A 26,196-nucleotide genomic window follows, 5' to 3' on the forward strand; every position below is an offset into this window, starting at 1 on the left:
AGAAACGTCATAATTTTGAGAGTTTGTTTTTAATTATGACTTCGTATCTCATAATCATGACTTAGTGTTAAATAATTATGAGTTAGCTTCTTTTTCATATTAATAACTTAATATAAAAACGTTATATTAAGATATTAAGGACTGTTAATAACTGCTAATTGGAGCTGGATCCAAAAGTATTAAAAAACCAGTAACAAAATGGCATAAATTGGTAGAATCAATTAACCACCCATCATGTCCAACTGGTATGAACAAGTGCATCTTATGCGCGCAATGCAAGGAAGATTATATTTATATTTTTCCTAGTTTTCCTACATTTTTACCAAAGATTTATAAAAAAGACATATAACTACAGTTTATGGAGGACTAAATCTGCTGAACGTTAAGGTGATTTTCTACACATTGATATGCCAAGAATCTGATTTCGATAAGAATCAGAAGTGATTGGGAAATATCAGTCATCATATGCACATGTTTTAAAGTCAAATTTTTGGTTAGATGAATTCCCTTTATTCAATTATCTGAGAATCCAAAACTCTAAGGGAAATCTATTGGTTTAATTGATTGATCACTCCCCCATATGCTTCTTTAATCTAATCATGTGTAAAGGGCAAAAGAGTCAACATGTAGGCCTCTGCTCTGCAGTCAGGGGTCAAGTGAACATGATCTGACAAGCTGCACAAACATATCAACTCTCAACAATGAATCGGGAGAGCTAGATCCACCTGAAAGTATTAAAAGACATTAAACATCTATCAAAAGGGATAAAGCAAATACACAAAATCACTAAACACTTACTTATTTATTATGACCTAATATTATCTCAAATGTTCCGTTTTTCTAGAGACCACTTCTTTACTTGTTTTTGTGTTGACTCAGCTCTGTGGTCAGCTTTCAGGCTGTGGTACTGTTGTATAGGACTGTGTTACATTTGATGGTGCTTATGGTTTTGTGTTACTGTAGCTACATAAATGGAGGAGCAGAGCCCTGTTCCGTGCATGAAGTATAATACTTCTGCAGTTGTTATTGTTGTATGATGAGAAATGCCCATTTAGGGGATAGCCTATCGCCTAACTTCGTTGCCCTTCTTGTGCTAAATGCAAATGTATGTTGACGTTTGTGAGCTCATTCTTCATTAGCCGATGCTGCCTAAACGCTGTTAACGCTTTGCATGTTATTTACCCATTAAATGAAGGCGCGCAATTCGATTCAGCGCACCACAGCGTCAGTTTGTTCCATTATCCAACTTGTGCAATAAAAATTGAACAAGGAAGTCGAGAGCCGGAAACAGAAACAGTTCGTCTTCAAAGTAAAGGTTGCGCGTTTTGAACAAACTTGCTGGCTGCAGCATCAATTTAAGGAGAGCTAAGCTAAATAAATAAATGAACTGTCTAAATAATGAATATAATTCATAACTGTTATCGGTGTTTGACTGCTAACCTACAAGTGATCGGGAATACATTTTCAATTAACACTGGAATTATTATAGAGTCTTGCGATTCATGAATGTAGCTATTCGCCAACTTATTAATTTCATTGAGGTTACTTAATCATTTACTTTGTGCATTTAAAAAACGTTTCCTTAAATAATAACGTATACTGTTGGAAGTGGGGTCACATGACTGCTGGACCGAAGAGCAGCAGGACAACAGGTGTGCTAACTGGGCGGCTCACACAGGTGCCTTGAATGTTCTTTGTTCTGTGTCCTGAGCTCATTCTCTATTTACCTTTCAGTTCAGCTTCCCTCTGTCATTTCACCTTTGTTCCTGAGTGTGTTGAGTGAGTTAATTTCATTATATTTTCTGAAGTCATGTTTATTTTGTTATTAAGTAGCACATCTCATCTCCTTGGTCTGTTCTCACATATATATTTAAAGTGAGAATCTATTGATGTACCGATTTTTGATTTGGAAATGTTCATAGTTGTTGTTTGTTCAAGATAATATGATAGATTTGACCTGTATGTGCACTTTTATTTGTAGAAATATGACCACTCACACCTGTCTGGGTGCAAGCAAGAAATTAAATACTTTGAAATGGAACCTGTTGACTGCTTCTCCTGCTTTGCTCATTTCATCAAGTCCAGTGTAATCCTAGAGCACATATGTGTTAAATTACATTTTCATTTTATGTTTACATGATCATTTGAATAAACAGGCTTCTATAATGACTTTAATATGAATAAATAAAATTACTTATTCCTGTGCCCCAGAAAAGATTGGTGAATATTTGAACCTTAAAATGTGCAAATGTCATCCTGGTTTGCTCTATAACAATGAATGGGGCTGTGATGCTGCAAAGCCATAAAATGTTTGTCTAATTTCTCACTAAGATTAGTGTTTTATATCTTCAACCTTATGTCCAATTTAAAATCTGGATGACACCTGTTAGGAGGTACACTACACAACTAGTGTAGATTGTGAGGTTAATGCAGTAACACATTTCTCACAGTGGCTCAAAGTAATTTCAGCTTTATAACTTCAGTAGCCTGACTGATGAAAACAAGCCATTGGCTTTTTTAGAATATGACATTTGCAAGTTTATACTTCCAGAGTCTGTTTTTCTACTTAGTAATTAGTTCATCATTTGCACCAATTAGCTCTTAATTTGGGTGGTTCAATTAAAAAGTGCATTCAACATTTTCATTTGTCACTTGTGACATTTAATCGATGTTTTAATGGATTACACAACTGTTGACACAGAATAAAGTCAGTGCCCTTGTGTTGTCTATGGAGGATTTGGGGATTCTCTGATTTCTAGCTTTAAGACAGATAATACAGACTTAACTGTCCTTGGGCCCGGGAATAACATGTGACATTTAAGCCGTGTATTTAGTTAAATTGCTTTCAAATGAATGAACTGTGTTTATGAATGTTGTGATTATTATTTATTAGTATTTTGAACTTCGTGCACAGCTGCTGTTGGGCTTTTACCTTCACTTCCCGCTGCAGTTCATGGCTTTCAGCTGCAGCTTATGAAGTTTGAACGATCCTTTATGGATTCTGTGTCACTTGCAGCTGGACTCCATGTTTGCTGGTTCACTCTTTCCTTTCCTGTGTCCATGACAACAAAGCGGCAAAACTACTCGCAGTCTCGGCCGAGTCAGAGGAATAATAGCATTAGAAAAGTAAACTGTGGAACCATCGACGTGGGGAACATGGATGTAGGCCTATTATCAGACATATTAGGTTGAAATAATACAACCATGGTGGGGAACAAACAAACACCTTGTACAGACGGTCGAGCAGGAATGGGAGGGGAAGAACCCGAGCGGAGGGAAGCTCTGCAACTGTTATACACTGCCTCTTGTGGTGATTGGCCAGTGTTGGCGCCATTTTCGGATTTAAATAACGGACAACAACACAAACATTGGCGTCAGTGAATCACTATTTGGCTCAGTGTGCAGTAAGAAAAAAAAAAAATACTCGCATCTCCTCCTCTTCATCACGCAGGTCTCCAGTAACCTTCGTCCTCTTTCATCTTGTTTGCAGAAGAAATGAACTTCCCGGTTTGATTTAAAGTCCAATCAGAGGGCAGGTGGTTCTGTTGCCTTCATACCCTCGGCATATCCTGAAAGGTGTAGTCTTTTTTGAAAATCTTCCAAAATAAAAGCAGTTTGTATTTTGTATAATTGCGTTTCCCCACAGATCATAGTTGAAACGTTTAAGATGAGTGTCTGTGAATGTTCTCATTCGTCCAGGTCATAGTTATCTCTCTCTCAAATTAAATCGAAGGCAACTGGACTTGTATTTGTCTGTGGAAGACGTTTCGCCTCTTATCCAAGCGGCTTCATCAGTTCATCATGTATTGGTCTCTCTAGTCCGCACTAGTCTGACTTTAAGATGAGTTAAAATGATATTCTGTTTATTACATTTAGTTTTTCAAGTCATCACTAATGCATCAGAAAACAAAATGGATGTGATTATTGATATATATACACACATACATATATAGTGATGAAGTAAAAAGGAACTACTATGCATAGTATGCATAGCAGTCCCAGCTGGAGGAGAAGCACATGATGTTCAGCCTGACTGATGCTAAGGTGATCCAGAGGATCTCCCGGGAGGAGTGGAGGCTCCACTGTCGGAGGAGGACACATGGGGCAGAGGAGATGGCCATCATCATCCAGGACATGCGTGTCTCTCATAGCTTGTGATTAAGTATGTTGTCTATTATCACTTCATGCAAACATAAAATTCACTTTTTCCTCAAGCCAGTGCCAAGTACTTCCAAGCTCAGAGCCAGATAGAGCAGGACAAATGGCGAGTTGTTTACTCTACCAGATACAGGGAGAGGCAGTGGTGGGAAAGAACACCTCCTGTCCTCGGAAGGAGAGTCTCCAGAGGTGAGCTTCACTTCAAATATCACTGTTTCCTCTCATGAATATCAGATCTATATTAAAACACTGCTCTCTATGATTATTTTTCAGCTGTCTTCTTGAACTGAACTCGGGCCCTGAAAACTGGCCCAGTGTTAGCCGCCTGGTGGAGGCCGTTTGCAACAAGCTCTATCGTCTTCAGCCAGAGGCCACATGGTCCAGAGGGACCATGAGGACTTGGTGGTCCCTCATCCTAAAGGACTACATGGCCATTAGAGAGGCAGTGCTGTCCAGCCCAGGGTTGATGGCTCAGACCAACATCCAGGTCTTTGAATTGAATTGAGGACTCAGTGGCAAGAGTTTGTCATAAAGCACTGGGTGTGTACAACCGAGATCCCTTTGTTAGAGAGCACGCTGCCACACCAGTAGGTTGCTGGAAACCAATGTCCTTTGTTTGATATTATTTATTGTTTATCTCTTTCAAATTATGTTTACCTTCAATTAATCTTAATTTAATAGTTTATTTGACCTGAAAATTGTTAGTAAGGCATATTGTTGTAATTTAGAGCCAATATTTCATTTTTTCTAAAGAAACATTGAAATACAGTTAAACACTGCAGAACATACAAACAGTTGGTCACCTTTGTATCTATACAAGCAATTTCACTGATGGATATACAAGTCAGTTCATATGATAAATATTCAGTGATCATTTTGTGAGGTCACATACACAATCCATTTTCCCCAGTACTGCAGGAATCTATCAGTCCGTAAATTTAATAAAAAAGTTATTCATCCCTTGAATATTAGTAACAATATATATCCAGTCAGTCTTTGTTGGAGGTTAGGCCTGTAACCATCTTCCTGTTACAGCTTTCTTGCTGCAGCTAATAATATCTTTAGTAGGTATTTATCTTGGGCCAATAGGTGAGCTGCAATGTTGCCCAAATAAATTGTAGTAAAAGAGCAGTCAATTCCATCACTAAATATATTTTGTATTGCTTGTGTTACTTCCTGCCAATATGACCGAATGGCTGGGCAGTCCCAGAATAAGTGGAAATGATCTGCCATCTGTTCACCACAATTCCTCCAGCATAGACCTCTTTCCATCACACCTGTCTGTACACTTTTTAGCTTGGGGGTTACAAAATATCTTATTAAATTCTTCCAACAGAACTCTCTCCAAAGGCCTGAACTTGTGGAAGATGATTAGATAGAACACATTCAACCAGACCTCATCTGAGATGACAAGTCCACATTCCCTCTCCCATTTTAGTTAAATTCATAATTCATTCAATGTTTCTTTGTAGATTGAAGTTTCCTGTTGTCCTTATTTTTATACATGTAACTAAATATATCAATTAATTTGGTATCACAGTACTCAATGGGTTTTAACTCTTAAAATATTCCCTAGTTGTAAGTACCTAAAAAATCACATTTTTCCAAACCATAATATGTCTGAGAATTTTTGAAAGGAGTCCAAGGAGATTGAGCAGTAGGAGGTCAAAAGCAACCCATCTCTAATGTCTGGACTCTTTCAATTAGTGGTAATTTATAGTCCTTAATCCAAATTTTGAGAGGAACTTTGGTCCATTGATTTAAGCTATCAGAGTACTGCTCATATAAAGCTTTGCTACCCAGTAAAGATTGTAACGGTATATCTAATTGCGACGTTTCCAAGTCTTTCCATTTTGCTTCATTTGCTTTCGCTAAATGAAACAAAATTAAATGCTTTTTAATTATTATAATCAGGACTCAACGTGCCTTGAATGTATTCACTTCCTGTTTACAATTGTTTGTACTGAGATTACACATCTTTTAAACTTTTGATAAGACATTCAAGTTGAGCTGTTATTCACACAGGTTACACCTCTAAACCGGTGCATAGATAATGTGATTCGATGTCGTCATCTACTTTACGCACTTTTACGCAAACTGGCAATATCCGCCAACTTGTTTGCTCTTTGGACATACGCACGTTGCGTAGGTCAGCCGCAGACACACACAGACATCATGGCGGACGTTTTGGACCTTCATGAAGCGGGAGGCGAGGACTTTCCTATGGATGAGGATGGTGATGGTAAAAATGTTATTTATACCCATTACCGACGGATGCGCTTTGTCCCCGCAGTTCAAATAATGTGTAAATATTGAGGTCTACGTGAAAGAAGCCGTGGCGAAGAATTAACCAAACGCAGACTGCGTGGTTGTAGGCCTGAGAAATGCTAGCAAGCTAACATTAAGCTAACGACACACTGAATGTTCATTCAAACGCTCATTGTAAGTTAGCTAGGTCGTGTGTTAACAACCCTTAAGGTTACTTTTATAAAACATTTTTACTTTTGACTGACCAAAATGTCTCTTAAAATGTATTGCCATGCTTAATAGCATGATGAACATGGCGTGAAAGAAATAACTACGAACATCTGGCGTGTTGTTAGCCGCCGCCAGCACGCTAGTTGAATCCTCCTAGAGACGTTGGCTAACAGCTAAAATTAAGTTACCCTGATTACACTGCTTGTGCTTTTCAGCATGCGTGTCATATGTTTAAATGTCGGTTTGGTGCAACTGTAGCATTAGCTAGATTAGCATTACGTAATAGCATCAGTTCAAACTTTGGGAGCGCGGAACAAGATTTAGCAGTTCAGAGGTTTTGACTTGTTTGATTTTCCTTCATCAGAAAGCATCCATAAGTTGAAAGAGAAAGCCAAGAAGAGGAAAGGACGAGGCTTTGGCTCAGGTGAGTCATCACTGTTGTGAAACTGTTTTTTGTAGTTAATTTCTAGCAGAAGCGTTTAGATGTAGTTTATTATTCTAGCCAAGAGTGTTAAATAACTTTCTGTCTTGCTGTTTCCAGAGGAAGGTGCCAGGTCCAGAATCAAAGAGGACTACGACACAGTGGAGCAGGATGGGGACGAGCCTGGCCCTCAGAGATGTGAGTGCTGTTGTTCATATTAAAGATGTAATCTAGTTTAATCGTGAGCTGATAGACTAAAGTCTAAGCTACTTATTTGTCCACTAAAAGTGCCTTTGCTATTTTGCAAGTTGCAGTATTTGTTATCTTGTCAGTTGTTTATGAAAATAGTTGGCTAGCAACAATACAGAAAGCTAATGCCCATTGTCCAATTCTATTCATTTTTTCCCAACAATATTCTTAAATTTCTACACCTAAATAACAAGATAATAAAATCAGTCTGCTGCAGGTTTCCCAAGTTGTATCTTTGTTTTCTATCCAGGTAGCTGGAAATTCTATATGTTGTTGTTCAATTTGTGAACCAAAATAGGTTTCATCATCAGTTACATTCATCTGTACTGATGTTACTGTCTTATATTTTACATTATTGTAAACGATGTTTAAATGTTTGTTTTGTACAAAAAAAGCAGTGACATACATTATCTTTATAAGAGTGTAAAGAAACAGCAGCTTGATAAGTGCCATGGCTGCGTTATTTTTTATGATTAGAGGACTTTTGAGAGTATTCCGGAAATAGCTTTTGATAAAGTGGCATTTTAACTCTGTGCCGCAAATGTAATGTTAATACCATAAAAAGCATAAACTGGAGCTCAGTAGGCTTTATAAAGGTTAGATCAGAGTTTATTTGTACATTTTGCATAGAATAAGAGCTTTTGTCAATACAAAATCAGGTCATTAAATGCCTTGCAGACACAAAAGATGATAAAACTGTTGTGTAATAAAATACAGCAAATGCAAGAAGAAATGGGAACAAATCATGGTAAGGAAGTATCAGAAAAATGCCTTTGAGAATAAATAGCGTTTGAGAAGAGATTTGAAACAATCAACAGTTTGCTGATCTAACCTCCAGAGGGAAAACTGTTCCCCAATCCAGGAGCTCGGACATCAAAAGCCCAGCCCCTACCAGTCTAGTGATCATAACTCCTTGCATATTAGTTTACCCAGTTCAAAATGCTGCTTGGTTTATTATTTAACCCAGAGGCCTTTCTTTGTCTTAATCTTATTGCAGCTGTGGAGGGTTGGATCCTGTTTGTGACAGGTGTACATGAAGAGGCCACAGAGGAAGACATTCATGACAAATTTTCTGAGTTTGGAGAAATCAAGAACCTGCATCTCAACCTTGACCGCAGAACAGGCTACCTCAAGGTGAGACACATAACTATGTGTTATTAGCATGTTTGTAAATTTCAGTGTGTCCTTGATTTCATTGAGGAGATATTCATATTAATTAGATGTACACTTTTTACTGATTTTATATTTCTAATTCACACATCCTCTGGGCCGCTTGTTTGCTCTAATAGTTTTAACTCAGCTTAACTTGGATGTTAAGCTGTGTATGCTGTTCTTTTGCTAATTAAAAGCGCAGGTCAGAAAGCCAAATATGGTGATATAAAATGAGAAGATGAAAGAAACATAAGTTTTCTGAAAAAGAGCAGAAAGATATTCTATGCCAGTGGTGCCCTGCAACTATTATTTAACCATTTATTACATCTAATGAGGCAAATGTTGTTGACTAAGTGATGAATTCTGTCCAAATGGGGAGAAGTTAGAACAGCATATATCCTATTAAATTATCCAACTAGAAAATAACAGCAATGTTTCATTTTCATCCTTTTTATGTGTATAAACCCAGACCTCTTTTGTATTTTCTTTATTGATATAAGTTTTAAAACCTTGCTATCACAGGTACTTGGTAATGGCTGTTGGTAAATGGGTAAATTATATTCTTCATAACTGAGCAAATATTTTCAAAATGTCTTGTAATATCAGTTCTGTCTGTCTTGGTATGCCAGTAATTTTTTTTAGAGTGTATCTGCTCTTTGCCCAGTGCAGTAGAGTACATGGAAGTTGATATTTGACAGTTATGTTTTGATATCCAGTATGCTTCAGCTTTCCTCTCAGCCACAAGGTGGCAGCATTGCTTTGAGTATGAAGTAAGAACAAAGCCCCTCTGGTCTGAAATAGTTTCTCTACAGTTATTTCAGAGAGAGAATGTCAATTTTTAGTATAGACTGTTGGAAGATTTACATGATGTATTAACAGTCCATACACTCTATTGATCATTTCTGCGATGCCTCAGGGACAAAAAATGTATAGTGTTGATTATTCTTATGTGCTAAGTTGAAAATGTGTTTGCTAAGTAACTCCACACCGTGGTTTCATCTTGACCATAACACCAATGTGCCTGAGGAATATTCTTAAGATTATTTGGTGAATAGTAGTTTTTTTTTTGTGTAAAACATAACAAAATTCCAAAGCAGTGTTGTCATGAATGTGCAATAACTCACACAATGTCCTAATAACTGTTCTCAGGGGTATGCACTGGTAGAGTATGAGACATACAAAGAGGCCCAGGCTGCCATGGAAGGGCTCAACGGTCAGGATCTGATGGGCCAGCCTATCAGCGTTGACTGGGGATTTGTCAGAGGGCCCCCCAAGAACAAGAGGAGGTGAGGGTGGTGTGTGTTTATCCGTGTTATTGCCTGTGGTAGCAGTAACTTGCTGGTAAAGGGAGTGTTATTTGAATTTTGCATTTTGTCAAAGTGCAATGTTTGAAGAATACTGTGTGTGATATACCAATTTTGACAGAATTTCCTTCATTTGTATTGTTTTTTGTATTTTTTTTTTTACTCCAATCATTCCTTGTTGGAGAGTTTGGCTGTAGCCATTTTGGTATGATGGCTTTCTTTCTGGCAGCCAAGAGTATATTTAAAGGTGCAAATGACTAAACAGTATTTTTCTTTTTTGTTTTGTCCCAGGGCTGGCGGACGGAGACGCAGCAGAAGTCCAGACAGGAGGCGGCGTTGAGTTTGGTAGTTGTCATTGGCTAGAGGGGGCATCTGTCACTTTGACGGGCAGTTTCTAATCTTGTCATCTTCTCATAAGGAGTTAACTAAGGATTTTTTGTATAGTATTTTTCAGTAACAGTTGTATGGCATGTAGTTGTGCGATTTCAAATATTGAGAAAAGGAATTGCTCTTCAGAAATTAATAACAAAAGAAAAAAGTTGCTAATAGCAGCATTGCATTTTATTGTAAATTGTTTATGCTGCTTTACAATGCAACAAACGGATATCCATTCAGCTGTGTCGGTGAAACTTTTTTACTTTCAGTAGCCAACTTGTAGGTAATACATGTTTATGGTGATTCATGATTCCCTCAATGTTGTTTCAGTTTGCTCAATGCTACATACATTTTATTGTGCTGGAGTGCTTTGTTTTATATTACTTTGGGAAAATTAAACTTTTTAAAAGCCAAATGTGTGCCCTGTTGTGTTTTTATTTAGCACTGCTAATGACGTAGGGTTTACATCATCGTAGATGACCTCACCCAGGCAATGGTGACGCCCCAGCTATTTGGTCAACTCTGAAGCACCTGTCACTCCGGAATCAGTGACACACTCATAGGCTACTTGGACAAAACCCTGGCCCCTTATTTTTCTGCAGCCAATTGACAAATGAACGTTTTTTACTTGCTCGTTCTCATTTGGTCTTTACTCTATTGGAGAACGTCAGTCAAAACCCCCGAGAACAGCCATTGGTTCTGATAAAAGTCAATAAAACAGACTCTCCTCTCTGATTGGGTGGCTATTTGTGGGGGCGGGATAAAGGCTTCGGTTGACGTTGTTGTTGTAAGTGGTGGAGAAATTACTTTGTCGGTTATGGTCCGGTTTGGGATTTTATGCTTACTTCCACCTACGAAGATGTTAAAAAGTTAGGAATTGTTGGTCTTGGAAACGTATATGTTATTCACAAGTTGATGCTTGCTTGGAAACTTAATGGGACGACGAAAACAACATCTGCGAGGCCGTTCAAGGTAAGCAGTAAAGGGATACTCTAGCTACTAGCCTTAACGTTAGCTAACGTTAGCTGCTGATTAGCCAGGCTTGAGGTAGCCACTTGCTAGCCAAACGTTACGGTTTGGTCTACGTTCTGAAAAATAAAAAACACTTTTCTGTGACGAGAATTCATGCAAACACAATGCAGCTCTTAAAAGGCATGGAAAAAATTTCTATTACATGAAAACAAAGTTGTTGGGCTGTGTGTAAACGGTGCACGAACCCCCATGCGTTTGAACGGCTCAAATGCGTTTATGTAAGCATGTGTATTGTTCGTTGATATTTTGTTTCAGAGAATAGTCGTAGCCATAATAGCTGGCTCAGAGTCAACATTTAGGACAAGACATCATCACCAGCATCGAGCTTCATCTGTTTTCCAGGGGAGCAGGTTGGTGAACAGAATTGGTTGCTGAGCATTGCATTAGCTTTTTAAGCTGTCAGCTATAGGTTAAACATTGCATTTTAAAGTAGTGCTGAAGGGGAGATAGGTTCTATATTTTCCCTTATCAATTATGCTTTTGCATTCGTTAAATTTTATCAGCTGGCTTTCAAAGAGCTGGCAGTCACGATCCAGATTATCCGAGCCCGGTTTTTATTTAAGGTGCATGTGTGATGTAACATTTACTTAAAGCACCAGCTTAGAGTTCACAATCACTCGCGTTTATTTTCTAACTTCTAATCTAAACGATTGGTTTTTAATGTTGAGTGACTAACTTGATCGAGTGAGTCAAGTCAGCAGGGTACGGCATTTCTTCCCAAACCTTGCTGCCAGATATGTGTGACCACTCTTTGATCTTGCTGGTCATTGAGATCAGGGCTCCGTGCTCGTTATGGAACTGGGACTGGGGTTATTTGCCGTCATTTACAGCATCACTTCGATGAGAGAGGGTAGCGTTACACTTTGCCTTGAATTATTCAGGTCTTGTATTTGTGGGCTCTTGTTTGCTGGGACACCAGGACAGTCAACAAACAGTCAACATGAAAAGTAGGACAGAGGTAGAACTTCTTTACTGCACTTGGTCTGGAGGGACCGTTTATGTTGTTATAAAGCAGTTGGAAACACATGCAGCTGTAAGTAGCAACCTTGCAAGGTTTGATGGAATTTCAAGAAACTAGGTATTGTGTAGTGGGAAAAAGAAATGCATCCAATTCTTCCACCTGTACTCACTCATTCCAGTGGCTGTGTAGGGTGATGCCTGAAATGCAGGACACACCAGCCGGACAGCTGCAAAGAAGACTGCTGATTAGTAGCAGTGTGGAAAGTTAGAACAAACTACCAATTTAATCTACTAAATAGACAGTAGATTTGTCTGATCTATCACTCGCTTAAGCAAGTAACCACTTGTGTGTTTATGCGTTATTGTATCACTCCAGATGAAGAATTTATTAAGCCTGACCAATTCTAGGATCCACTATGCAGTGAGGCTAGAAGATGGAAAAACATCTTCATACACTGCTGCATATTCTCTGTGAGGGTGTGTGAGGTTGCACTGTCAGGCTTCATTATGCAAGTCTTCAACACTTCAAGGAACATATTGATGCATACAGCAGCACAGAGTGCACCTCGGGCAAGTATTTTAAGTAGGGTGTAGCATCCTTCCTTATGTAGTTCACATTCCAAACTCGCAGGGTGTAAAGGAAAATATCAGTAAATGTTTTTTTTACCACTCAGCACAAAAAAAACATAGTTTTGCCACTTTGTTAGTAATCAGATGATAGATGCCAGTTTATGAATGTTTGAATGTGTTATTGGTCAGTGCACTAAACAGGCACTATAGATAAATCCATTCATGACCTGTCTCCAATAGTGCAAAATATTTTAAAAAGCCTTCTGTTGACTTACTGAGTTATCGCAGTTTGATTTTGTTTGGACTAGTTATGTTGATGTAAATGAAAATTTGTGGTTTGCACTTCGCAGCATATCATACAGAGATCTCAAAGTGTATTCAAATGGGCTGCGGTAATCATTTCACAGTAGCCTTGCTTGAAAATGATACAAAGGACACGACACAGCTAATGAAAATGGTAAATGTTTTCACTGTTACGTTCACTGTTACTCACATAACATGAGCTGGTTGTTCATAACATTTGTAAGCTATCATCATCATTTTTTCAAAATATAACACTCACTTTTTCAATGAACATTTTCACAATGTTGGTCACCATGTTAGTGAATTTAAACTACTGCTTGCACACTGGCTATATGGAGGAGTGTGCGTGCAATATGGTAATAATTTTGGTATGAAGAATCATAGACTGGCGATGTTGTTGATCCCTAATCAGTGCAATGAAGGCACATGTAATTCCTATGAAAAAGGGTTTGTCATAGAACTGTCCTCTTGAAGTTGCAAAGTTGCAGGACTTGGTGGTAATGGGTTTATTGGCACACTGTTTTGCTGTGACACAGCATAGTCATATGATAACACAATGGAGGGTAGAGCAGCTATAAACTAGAATGAGTCTTAGTTTATAATTTGACAAGCCTTGCAGTCAGTTTGTCTCTCTGGAGGGAAACATGTTTAGTCTGGAGTTTTAAAGGTTTTGTGTTATTATCTTAACTATCTTTTATATCCTAAATACCTTTAACATGGATCGTACTATTTTAGTGTTGGACGGCAATGGCTGTTTTGACTGCCATGGTGCATATAGTGTTTCACAGGGTAACCATGCTGCTTCAGCAACACAGAAGGTATGAAAATTTAAATTTGTCTCTTGCAGGGCTCCCCCAAACAGCTGCTCACTAAGTGTGTATGTGTGTGTGTGCTGCAAGGATCCAGTGTCAGTTTCAGAGCCAGGCTCATTTGGCCGTGGAGGTATTCCCATAGGATCTCTCAAACACGGTCAGATTAATAAGTAAGTAGATGGGTGCCTCTTCAGGTTAGTAGGACAAACACATGATTTTTGTGTGAAATGAACATGTTCCACGCAATTTTACAGCGTATTTGCTTAGTCTAGGATAGGCACTAAGGCAGGAGCTAAGTCTAGCACTTAATACTTTAATTAACTGTTAACATCATAAAATTAAATATGAAACTCACATCCATACAGCCAGGCATTTATGCTGTAATCTGTAAAGAGTTCATAAAGACAGTAACAGATGTGATAGGAAAGAGAAAACTACCTTTGTCCCAGCACTGCCACAGTGAGACAGGGATCAATAGGTGGCTTGTCTCCGAGAGGCCTCTGTGTCCAGACAGCAACTCATAAAACTCTTTGCAGACCCACCCTCCCCAGCATGGCTGGTTGCCTGCCAGTCTTGTGACACAGCAACCAGCCTGTGCCCAGGACTGCTTGTGTCAGGGTGGAGAGACCTAGAACTGAGGCATCTACCTGGGTGCCAGCAGCTGCTTGACTAGCACGTCGTGGAATAGCAGACCTTCACTGAATGCTTTGAGATTATATTTAGATAATTTGTGCAGTTGTTATACAATAGAAGTGGCTATAAAGTAGAATGGAACAGTAATATGAGGAAAGATAAAGCCTTATGATACCAACCAAGCAGCCAAAATACCATACAGCATGAGACCCCACACTCACAACTGAAGCTATGGTAATGAGAGCTTGCTTTATCACTTGCTCACCTTTTCTTCCTCTACATACAGTACCGGTTGGGGAATAAATGATTATACTTTCCACAGCAAAGCGAGTTTGATCTGCCCTGTGAGAAATTTTGGCACCTTATTTACATACTATACTTAATGACCATATCAAACACAACTACAAAGGTGGATCATATTAGATTGTGTGCCAAAAAGCAGTATTGTCTTTTGTGTCTGTCACACCCCTGCTTGTGACAGCCGTTGCTTTTGCTTAATACTGTTGGTCTGTTTTGTCGTGTGTTACAAATATGAAGGCCTTTTCTCTCGCATTGAAATCATTTAGCTGTTTTTGAGCAAATGAAATAAAGTTAGATAATGATTTTTATGATGATATGTTAAAATCCTAAGCCATCTTCGTACAGTGCTTACATGATACCATGGTTTGCTGTAGACCTTTTTATATCCATATCTCTTCCACACCTTCCAGTCACAATCTTTTTTTTGGTAGAAATGTTGCTTTTGCTTTCAGCAAGGCTTGTTGCTGCTGTACAAAGTAGATCAACAATTAGCAATATCAGTGATGTATTAAACTCAAAGATACTTTAGTTTAGGTTTAGGTAAACCATAAAAAAGAAACAAACTAAATCAACAGTTTGCAGTATCACTGATATGACATTTTATCACAAAAATTATTCCATTGTATAGTGTGGCACGCTCCTCAGCAGATAAATTGGCCTCTTCGGAGCTGTGTTAGTTTGTGACATGTTGCGTCATATTCATAAATCAGTGTGCAGAACCATTCTTATAGCTGACAAATTAATTGAATCCAGCCTAATATGATCTGACTTTGTTAAAGTTACTTCACAGTCTGGGTCAGAAGACAGAAAACTACAGACAACAGTGGGTAGGTAACAGAGGCTCCAGAGGAGGATTAGATTGGCTTGTGTTGTTATCTGTCAAAGTGGCTGGTAAGTTCAACAACTATAGCCAAAATTTGTCAGCATTTGTTTAGGTGTTGATGTTTATTTCAAAGTATTATAGCAGGTGAATAATGAGATTTAGATTCCACTTTAGCATGTGGGGAAAAAAAGTGTAGTTTCCTTTATAGTTTAGAAGACATCAGTCCCTCCCGCCCTGCCCTGTTGATTCAGGGCAGCAGGAGTAATCCCACACACAGCCCTGATGAGGAGCCTGCCACCCAGGATGACATCACACAGGGAGTGACGTGAAGTCACCCTGCTGTGTACAGGGCCTGGCCTGCAGCACGTGGGGATTCACATGAGCATTAGTCCTGCCCGCCTGCAGAGGCTGGTGCTTGTTTAGCCACTGGCTTTAGCTTTAGCTGGGCTTGGTTGGCTTCACATTCAGGCTGACTTAGCAGGAGTTGATCTTGAATGTTTGACTTTGTCCTGTCTTGTAACATGGGAGTTGTCATAGATCCATTTTGTTTCCAATATTAAAGCCTTTTTGAAGCAAAGTTCTCTCTGGGGACAGGAGAGGAATGAATGTACTTAGTGCTTAAACACCACAGCCTAAGATCACGTTAGAGTCTAAGAAATGTCTTATATTCCTTAAGGGTTGATATGCAAATTAAAGCAGTAGTCATCTCACTTGCCTTTTTATGTAATATTAAGCACATTGTTTGTACACTAAGCAAAAGGGATATTTTGGCATCATTGCCAATCCTGAAACATTATTTGTTGCCAGTGTATAGTTTAATCTACAAATACGCTTTAGACCAATGTAAGAGGTTAATTTTAGCAGCTTTAGAAAAAAAAAAAGTATCTTTTTTTTAAACATTATTATTATTTGACTATATATCAGTCTGGCTTGCACAATGCTGACATAACATTACTAAGATTAATTTCTTTTTTTTGTCTTGTGTTGATCATATACTACATTTTTGTGAATACTTAGGTTAGGGTCAAGATGCTGATATAGTATATAATATAGAGATATTCTGCATTGCACAACAACTGCATGACAAAGCTTTCCGAACCTGAATTGAAATGTTGTGGTTTTTGAACTTGCAGTCCGTTGCCCTCCATCACAAATCATTATTGGACGCTTCTAACCAAAGTGCCTGGGTTTAATGTGACAGTATACATTTTGATATGTGTGGGGTTAGTTGGAGTCCTGCAGTATTAGCACTATGCTCTGTATTTTTGCAAATACATTTTAATTTATTTTAATCATCTCAATCATCATATGTAGAGTGGTACATATTTTGTAAATCACTGTTGAGTTTCCTCACTCTTAACTAATAAATAGGTAGGAAGCGTTCAGATGGATGCAGAGGCTTCTATTTCTTCACAAAGGCTAAAAATTGATAAAGAGGCCGTCAGGGCCGAATGAGGACTTCTCACCCACAGAGTCTGGAGTTTAGGTTGGCAGCTTTCCGGAATACTGAAACCAACGCTTAATGTTCACCAAACGAAGCATTTTATCCCTCTATCTCTTTGCTGCTGTCCTTCAAAGGCAGAACAGCACTTTTCACTGAATGCAGCAGTCACTTGTCTTGTTATGGGTTTTTTTCCTGCACTAAAACAGTAATGCATTGATTGCAGATTAGCTTCCACCTTCCTCCCTCACTATGAGGATCAGATACCCTCATTACATTTTCTGCTGTTTCAGGTCTCCACTGCCTGACACTGCGCGCAATGTAATGTGGCCTCTGTGTGGAATGTGGGAATGTCACTTGTGGTCCCTTATAGCCCTCTGTAAAGCAGCCTGCTTTCATGTGGCTGTTAATTAGCACTCCTTGACTGGTGATTACTGGGCCCAACTGTGGTGGCATGCCCCGGGCACAAACTAGGAACCTCTGAGGCCAGCTTAATAAACCTTGTCAACAGACGGACAGAGGAGGAGAAAATAAGACTTACAGCTACGGGTAGACGATGTGGACAAAATTACAATCATGACAACTATCTCAGTGTTAACCCTAATAATATAACAATAATCATTTCAAAAATCATTCAGTAACACTTAGGGCTGCATCTAACAATTATTTTTCACCATTATTTCATTAATCGACATTATCAATAATCCAGTAATTATTTTTTTGGTTAAACAATTCATTGTTTGGTCTGTAAAATGTCATCAAATCATGAAAAATGACCATCACAAGTTCCAGAGCAAATAGTGACTCTTTTGTCCAGCTAACAGTTCAAAACCCAAAGATATTCAGTTTTCTATAATTACAGAGTAAGAAAACCAGAAAATATTCACATGAACTCAAACCAGTTAATTTACGATTAATTGATTATTAAAATAGTTACTGATTACATTCTTTAGTATTTACTGTTTTACTAGAACAAATTCTGCTATATTTAGACTGAAAACATTTTGTGGCAAATTTGGGGTAACATTTTAAATGTTATCATTCATTTAACTATTTACTATCTCAAGTTGAATTATAGGGACTACAGACCAGAAATCACAAGCTGCTTTCAAATGAGACACATCCTTTTAAAGAGAAAAACATCTGGATAGGCCTGTTTATTTTCCTTTTTTTTTTATTTATTTATTTATTTTTTTACAAAAAGTAGTTGCCACTTCTGTATCTATAAGGAGGACTAAACCTGTGGTCAAAGGATAACATTTTCTCCTAAAATTCAAATCTGAGAAAGTTTTTTGTCCACTAAAATTTGAATTTGTCGTTTCATGCTGTGGCATGCTGCGCAGTATTTTAGGGAACAGTGGACTAAATGAATTCAGAGATCTCTGCTACATGCTCTGCTTCACCATGACATCAGCTCTCAGACACTTTGATAAACACTTGTGCTCAGAAGCTAAAGCTGCTCATTTCAGCTGGCTGAACTTGGCTGTTATTACTTTGCTCCAGTGAGTATCAGCAAGAGTCCACATTAGGCTGAAGGAAACCACTATGAAGCATTCTTAAGTCTTCCACTGACCAGGAGATGTTTGGTCTGCAGCCGTGCCCCATGTCCTGAACCAGATTAACACCTTGTCACTGAAATACTGGGCACACTGGAGGATGAGTTTGATGAGTCATTTCGAACCTCCTTTGTACTCTGTATAAAAGAGTGCCTGACCTAACTCTGTGCTATGTTGTGTTCAGCTCAACATTACAACTATAGGTTTGGCTTAGTCTGTAAGAACAGTGTGGCCTCAGAGATATCATTTTCCTTTTGTTAATGTAAATTAGGCCTTAATGGGCGGGTACTTGGGTGTCGGGCTTTAAGAGAGCAGATGACATCACCGACATGTTATTTTCTTTAGTTGAGGCATTAGGTGTTCACCAGGGCATTTTGTCCCCGACTGTGTTTGAATGTTGCTTGTCGGCTGTTTTTGAACTCTGCACAGTGCAGAGTTTCTATGTTTAAACTGTGATTGTGAGCAATTTATTTTTAGAAATCTGAAACAGGAGGTTGATCTAATTCTGGCAACTCAGAGATTAAGTGGTGATTCTCTGTAAGCATTGGTATTGTAGTTGTGCTTACACAGTTGCTCTGGTTTAGGCGCAAGGAGAGCTACTTAGAGCAGTATTCAGTTGCAGTAGCTCAGTCATAAAGTTCAACACTACTGCAACATGAGGTCAACACATCTTTTGGCTCTTTATACACTCCAAACAATAAAGCTGAGGTCGAATTCATGATCTGTAAGTAGATCTTGTTTTCTTCACCTTATTTTGCCTTGAGCACTCACAGAGAAAACTGCTGGTTGCTTTGTTCACATGGATCAGGTTTGGATGTTTCTGAGCCAGCAAGCAGGATAGGGAGGCCGCGAGGGGGAAGTTAGACTTGGCAAATTTTTGTGTGATGACTGGACAGCTTTGGACTAGACCAGCTCCAGTGGCATGGCCTCCAAGAGGGCAGGCATGGTGTGGAATCTCTGACATCAGCTGTGTGTGCATTCAGGCTGGTGTTGTCTTACACATTACACACACAGACGCCCACAGCTGGTGGTCAAGCCATCATCAGCTGGAATGTGCCTGTTACATGTTTCACACTGCAAAAATATTATTTATTCTAGTAATAATAATTTACTTGCTTAAGGAATTTTTTCTGAAATGTGCTTTGGTTTCCTTTTAAAGGTCAATTGATAGTGGCTTTTTAAAGGCTGATATTATGACGATAGTTTGGAGCAGGAAAAAGCAGATAGCTGATTAATCAACCGATATAATATATACAGATAAAGTCAAGTTTCCTAAAGTTAGAAACAAATGTTGTCATCACAGAAGCTTATAGGTCAAAAACACTATATAATTCAGCAGACATAGCCCAAGTAGCATTAAAGAACCTACCATAATCTGTGATTTACCCCTTTAGCACTGCGACATCAGCCGGAGTTTGTTTCATCATGCATGATGTGCTTTGCTTCTGTAGTAGCCTGGTGGTGATGGTAACAGAACATCCTGAAGTGTGATTAGGTGGATTACATCATTGAAGGATGTAGGATTTACCATGGGCGATGCTCTGTTCTGTGGTGGCCAAGATTACTTCTACTGCACCCCTTGTTACATTGTTAAATGCCACTCTTACAAACTATTAGTGTTCGAGGATATTACCAGCATGAGGAGGATCCTGAAATGTGCAATTTCATTATGGATAGTTGGTGTCTAGATTATTCGGAAGAGAGAACGCCAAATGGGAAAGTAAAGTAACAGTTCTTCCCTGTCTGACTGTATTGCATTGTTGACAAAGAGCTTATAGTGTTGATATATTCCAGACATATCTTTTCTGGGAATACTTTAACTCAAAATGGTTCACTGAATGAATGCTACTTGTCAGCCTTGCTGAAAAAGCAGTTGTTCCAACATACAGTGGCAAGAAAAAGAAATAGGTTTTCTGAATAAATTTGTCATAAAATCTGATCTGATCTTCATCTAAGTCAAAGGTATTGACAAATATAATGTGTCTAAAATAATAACACAAGAAAAAATCTGATCTTTCATGTCTTTATTGAACACACTCATTCAACATTCAAAATGGCAGTGGAAAAAGTAAGTGAACCCTTAGAATGAATAACTGGTTGATACCCTGCTTGTTCAATATTTTATGTATTGTAGACTCATGAACAGAGATGTTAGCCAGTTCCAATGATGCCTTCAAATCTTTGGCTGTCATTCGGGGTTGTTTCTTTACCTCATTGATGAGTCTTCGTTGTGCTCTTGGTGTCATTTTGACTGGGCGTCCACTTCTTGGTAGAGTAGCAACAGTCCCAAAGTGTCTCCATTTGTAGATTGTTTGCCTAACTGTAGACTGGTGAATTTCTAAAGTCTTTGAAATCACTTTGTAACCCTTGGCAGCTTAATGTAAATCAACAATTCTTGATCGTAGATCCTCTGAAAGCTCTTTTTGGCGAGGCATGGCTCACATAAACGTGTTCTTCTTTTGCAAAACAAACTCCAAAAGTTTGAGGGGTTTCTATCAGTCAAAGTAGCTTTAGTCCACACCCCCAAACTCATTGTCTTAACGAGACTCCAGGAATGCTAAAACCTGACACCAATTAGCTTTTTTGAGGTCATTAATTCAAGGGTTCACATACTTTTTCCACAAGCACTATGAGGATTTTTTGGTTATTCTCAATAAAGACATGAAAGATCAATTTTTTTTGTGGTATTATTTAAGACACATTATATTTGGCAATGCCCTTGACTTAGATGAATATCAGATCACATTTTATGACAAATTTACTCAGAAAACCATGAAATTCCAAAAGGTTCACATACTTTTTCTTGCCACTGTATACCCTGGGACCACAGAAGTTTTCTTACATTGGCAGAATAAGGAAGGTGTTGAAGGTTTTTTTCATGGAGTGGAGAATTACTTTCTGAAAACATTATCTCTGATGCTGTCTAAAAGCATAATTTAGGCTAAGTTCACACAGCGGGCCCCGGAACAGCATAAATCACATGAAATCTGATCTTTCCAAATCAGATTTGGGCCACTTTCATATGTGGTTCTAAATCAGATACAGATCTGATTTTTTGAAATGCGACCTCAGTCTGAACAGCCATGTGACCCGTATTGGAATTCAATGCGACTTTTACGTCAGAAAAGATTTGACAGGCGTGCTGTAACATGCCCCTGTAGCCAGCCAATATAACCAGATGCCGACGCGCATTTTCAGGGAGATGGGCCGCCTGACGTGAGTGTCTTTCTGCAAGAGTCTTGAGCAGAGGCGCATACAGATGTAGATGAAAGTAGCCCTTGATATCCTGAAATTTTGAATGAAATCTGTTTCATTGAAGCCATTCACGTCACGATCCCACCATTCCTGGCTCTGACTCCGCATCCACACACATCTCTACCGAAGTAGCAGCCATTGCTCACAAAAAGTCATAATTACACTATAAGTTTTCCTTCAATTAATTCTTCTTCTTCTCTTACTCATCATCTGCTTCCACATTCGCCTGTTCCACTGCACAATAACTTAAAAATGAAACCGTAAACGCTCACATCTGTGGCCTCCATGTTTGTTATTCCCAACTTCTCCTTTTTTTTAATTGAAAAATGTTTAATTACAAAACATATCAATATATTATATATAATGAACAAATAAACACGCATCATGATAATATAACTGGCAAACATTATATGTCTTTTTTTTCCAGTATGATCCCACATTCAATGTGATGACTTTCCTTGTTTACTTCCATACAGTGCTGCATGTGATGTCTTGTTCTTCTGCGCATGTGGGTCACATCAGGGCCATGACCAGTTCACATATTCTCTATAGTCTATATTCAATATATGTTGGCCATATATATTGGCCTTATAATACTGGCCAAATTTTAAAAGATGATGTGAACAGCTACATAAAAAAATCGGATTTAGAAAGTAATCAGAATTGAGCACGAAGGTTTGCAGTGTGAACGTAGTCTTATAGTCTGACCGACTGAGTGGCCCTGCTTCCCTGTCACTCCTGGTCTCATAAGGTACGAGTGCCATTCATGGGATCTTTAGCAGTTGTTTAACAGGCCCTCAAATGATCAGATATGGCCATTGGCACACAGTTGTACTAGGCTTTCACTTGCTAGCAAAAAAGAAACAGCATGCCTTCAGCAGTTATCTTCAGATTAAAACATTAATAATGCCATATTATAACCAACAACCTTATCATGCTCATAATATACAAATAAAGCTGTCTTATATAAGAGTAACTTTCATTTAGATATAACTTATCTCAGATACAGAATGATATTAACTTGATTTCATGGATGGAGGCTTATCTTTTCCTACTTTTTTTAAATTTTGGATTCCCACTTGTTTGCATGTACTTGGTAGGCTTCACACTTCTTACAGTGGAGGCCGAGAGAAGCAGAGAAAGATAATTAATGCCTTATTAGGGTAGAAGATAACCAGTCCTTGCTGCAGCTACATCAGGATTCTGTGCTCCACTTAAGGCAAAAACTTTCTGATATTCATATGAAGAAGCATGTTTTTTTTTTAGTTTTCAAAGTTAATGAACTTTAAATGGTCCACTAGTTCCTATAATTCACATGTCAACAACAGCTGTGTGGATGTTCTGTTTTGCTGCTCAGTGGCTTTTATTGATTTTTCTCCAATTACCAGCTTTCTAGCATATTTCCTTTTGTCCAGGGAAATGGTGCCACTGCAATTTACCTTATTGATTTCTGAGATGTAAACCAATAGCAACTGAAAACATCAGTCCCCTCCCTTTGTACTGGTCAAGGGAGAATGAGTGAGGCAGCAGTTTACAAGCAGAACAGGAAATAATGTATAGCAGTGACAAGCTATCAGAATCCTACATTTTGTGTTGGTTGCTGTTACTTAAAGGTGAATCTATGGCCTTTCTCTTTTCTCCCTTCTATAATGAAAATATTAGTTGAAAGTGCTTTATAAATTAATTTATTTGACTTTGAGAAAGCAGGAAGGGCAGTGAAGTGCTTTACTACACTAAACCTCTCTCTGCAGCAGCCTTGTATTACCCAGAGGGGGTATTTACAATGCAATGCTTATCATATGCTTTGTCATTATACAAGCCCTTGGAAAGTAATGTGTCTACACTATTCATATGATGCACCCAATTACCCTTGAAGATAACTGATGTTGCAGAAAATTACAAAATTGGCTGAAATATTCTGCTTTTTCTTTTGTCTGTGCTGTTGTGTTTTGCCAACACAACTACAACATTGAAAGTAATGAAAACATTGCCCAGCTGTATAGAATGATATTGTGTGGTACTGAGTAAGGATTTTGCATTCCTGTGCTCTTGTGTGCATTTTCTTGACCAAGGCTCTGGGGTCCACTGTAGAGGTTGGATACCCGACCCTAGCCTGAGGGTACCCTTTGAGACCTGATAGGTCGGGCCAGGGTAGGTCAAAAATTTAGAAATGACGTTTGGGTTCGTGTCGGGTTCTGTCATGCCGGCTGAACAATAGACAGACAAGAACATTGTACTTTTGAACTACTAAGTGGCTGAGTTAATGTTACTATTTTTAGGTTATGATTCATGGTTAGCAATAGCTAACCAAATATACTGTTAGTGTTCAACCTAGCAGTGCAACTGTAGCCAACTGTATGCGTGAAGTACTGCTGATGACAATATACCTATAGCCAGTATAAAACAATGGCTTTTGATGGTCATATTTTTTTACAAATTAGCTGATGATGTGTAAAGGGACTAAAGCAGTACATCCCATGGCAGCAATTCTTTCTTCTTTGTACATGTGCAGCAACAGATCCATTGTGCTGCTCCATTCATCTGAGAAACTCTGGAAGAACTGGGTACAGGGCATTCTCCATTCCTTAACCAGGCAGCGATCAGCTTCATTCTCAGCCGTAGCTCTCATGTTATGTAATGAGTCAGTGTAGGCTGACTGGGTTCAGTCAGTAACCAGATTACAGCACTCCACAGATAAAGACAGCTTAAGGACAGCTATCTCACCACACCTTTGTTTTTCCTCCTCTGGTTTACTTCACTTCCTCTGATTTATGGTGATAAATTGTTCACAGCAAATCTAGCCCTGTTTCTGGAGCATTTAAAAAACACAGGCCTTTGACTCACTGAGAAGTGAATTAACAAGGAAACATTTGCTGTATTTACTCCTACATAATTTTATGTGTCTGTGGTTTTAAGGACAGTGAGATAGGCCCATCTCAGACATTGAGAGCACTTACTTAGACTGATACCTCTGACAGCATCAAACTGATTGAGACTTAGGTGCATCACTCATGTGGACAAATAAGTTTTCCTACAGTATGTTTCCAAATTCCCCTTATTAGTTGACAGTATAGGCTGCCTGATACTGGATTGTTGAGGCCGATACACATATTTGAGGCCTTTAATTTTAACATAAACAAACATTCTTGAAAGGGATTCTTTTAGACTAGTTTTCCAAAGAACTGTGTCCAAGATAACATTGTATCAGGGCTGCAACTGTTGTTTTCATTGTTGATGAATTTGCAGATAATTTTCTTGATTAATCATTTAGTAGTGCTGGATAAAAAAAAATCAATTTCTGATTAATTGTGATTATTTTTAATTGGAATGATCCCATATCGATTCTTAAAAACCCAAGATCAATCTTTGCTTTTCTGCCTTTTCTTATAGTTAGTATGTACCTGTACATCTGTTAAATGTTATGCAGTGGTTTAGGGCTGCATGAAGTATAAAATGTTTACTTTGTGGAAATTATGCACAAAGAAGTTTTAAATTAATTAAATAGTAACGTAGATAATAGCTGGCTATATGAGTCGCTTTGAGTCACGACTGTCCTGTAATCTCTTACATAAATAGTTACAGTCTATGCAGGCCCACCACAGTTAACAGGACTGTCATGACTCATGATGGTTAGCTGGCTCTGCCTATCTCATAGTGACTCTAGACATCACATCTATGAGAGGGATGGATAGAGAAAAGACTCTGTGTTTGTTGAAGAGATATTATGTCTGGCTATGAGAGGGAAGCTGTGGAAGTGGAGGGAACAGTGTGTGGATTCTATTTTACTCAGTCTGTCCCTGCTGAGGAGCTAACCCCAGCTAACAGCTGTCTATCAGAATGATGTCAACACAAACAGTGCAGATGATTTAGAGAGCAGACTTTCAGTTTCTGCCCTTTCTGTGCTCAAAGTGATCGTTAAAGTGGATGTCTGTACTTAGCTGAAGCATCTGCTGCTGGCAGTCCATGTGTAGCTGTATGGGATAGTATTTGTTTGTTTTTTTTAAATATGCATAATGATGACCCTCTTGTCAGTGGTACAGTTTTTTTTATTATTACTCTTGCTCAGCTGTTTTGCTTATGTAGACCTAAAAAAAATACATATGTATTCTGTTTTAGTTGTTTTGCCTTTGCCAAGGAAAATAAATCCTTGGTCCACAGTTTTATAACTGGGAATTGTTTACAATTTAGCCTTTAATGTGCACATTACACAATTTTATATTCAAGCAAACAACAGTGGCGCTAACTTGTTGAATAGAGAAGAAATTTACGATCCCAGGAGAAATTCTTAGAAGTACGTTACTCAACACATTTATCTGATGTAACCACATCATCAAGAATTGAATCAAACTGAAACAAAATTAATTGTTTGTGGAC

The 26,196-nt window shown here is 38.5% G+C and overlaps 2 protein-coding genes across 3 annotated transcripts in view; both read left to right on the top strand.

The window, feature by feature from the left end:
• Positions 1–6,291: 6,291 nt before the first annotated feature.
• Positions 6,292–10,552, top strand: rbm8a (RNA binding motif protein 8A). The gene is made up of 6 exons (XM_022746396.1): positions 6,292–6,400; positions 7,001–7,060; positions 7,178–7,255; positions 8,304–8,440; positions 9,608–9,744; positions 10,054–10,552. The coding sequence occupies exons 1-6, from the start codon at positions 6,334–6,336 to the stop codon at positions 10,100–10,102; spliced, it is 528 nt and encodes a 175-aa protein (XP_022602117.1). The 5' UTR covers positions 6,292–6,333; the 3' UTR covers positions 10,103–10,552.
• A 388-nt stretch (positions 10,553–10,940) lies between these two features.
• Positions 10,941–26,196, top strand: part of otud7b (OTU deubiquitinase 7B) — a 37,319-nt gene continuing 22,063 nt past the window's right edge. For both annotated transcript variants that reach the window (XM_022746403.1, XM_022746404.1), the window contains exon 1: positions 10,941–11,109. The gene's annotated coding sequence lies outside the window, so the exon portion shown is untranslated. The remainder of the gene's footprint in view (positions 11,110–26,196) is intronic.

The sequence above is a fragment of the Seriola dumerili genome, unplaced genomic scaffold (assembly GCF_002260705.1).
Source record: "Seriola dumerili isolate Sdu_G_001 unplaced genomic scaffold, Sdu_1.0 BDQW01000104.1, whole genome shotgun sequence".
NCBI lineage: Eukaryota > Metazoa > Chordata > Actinopteri > Carangiformes > Carangidae > Seriola > Seriola dumerili.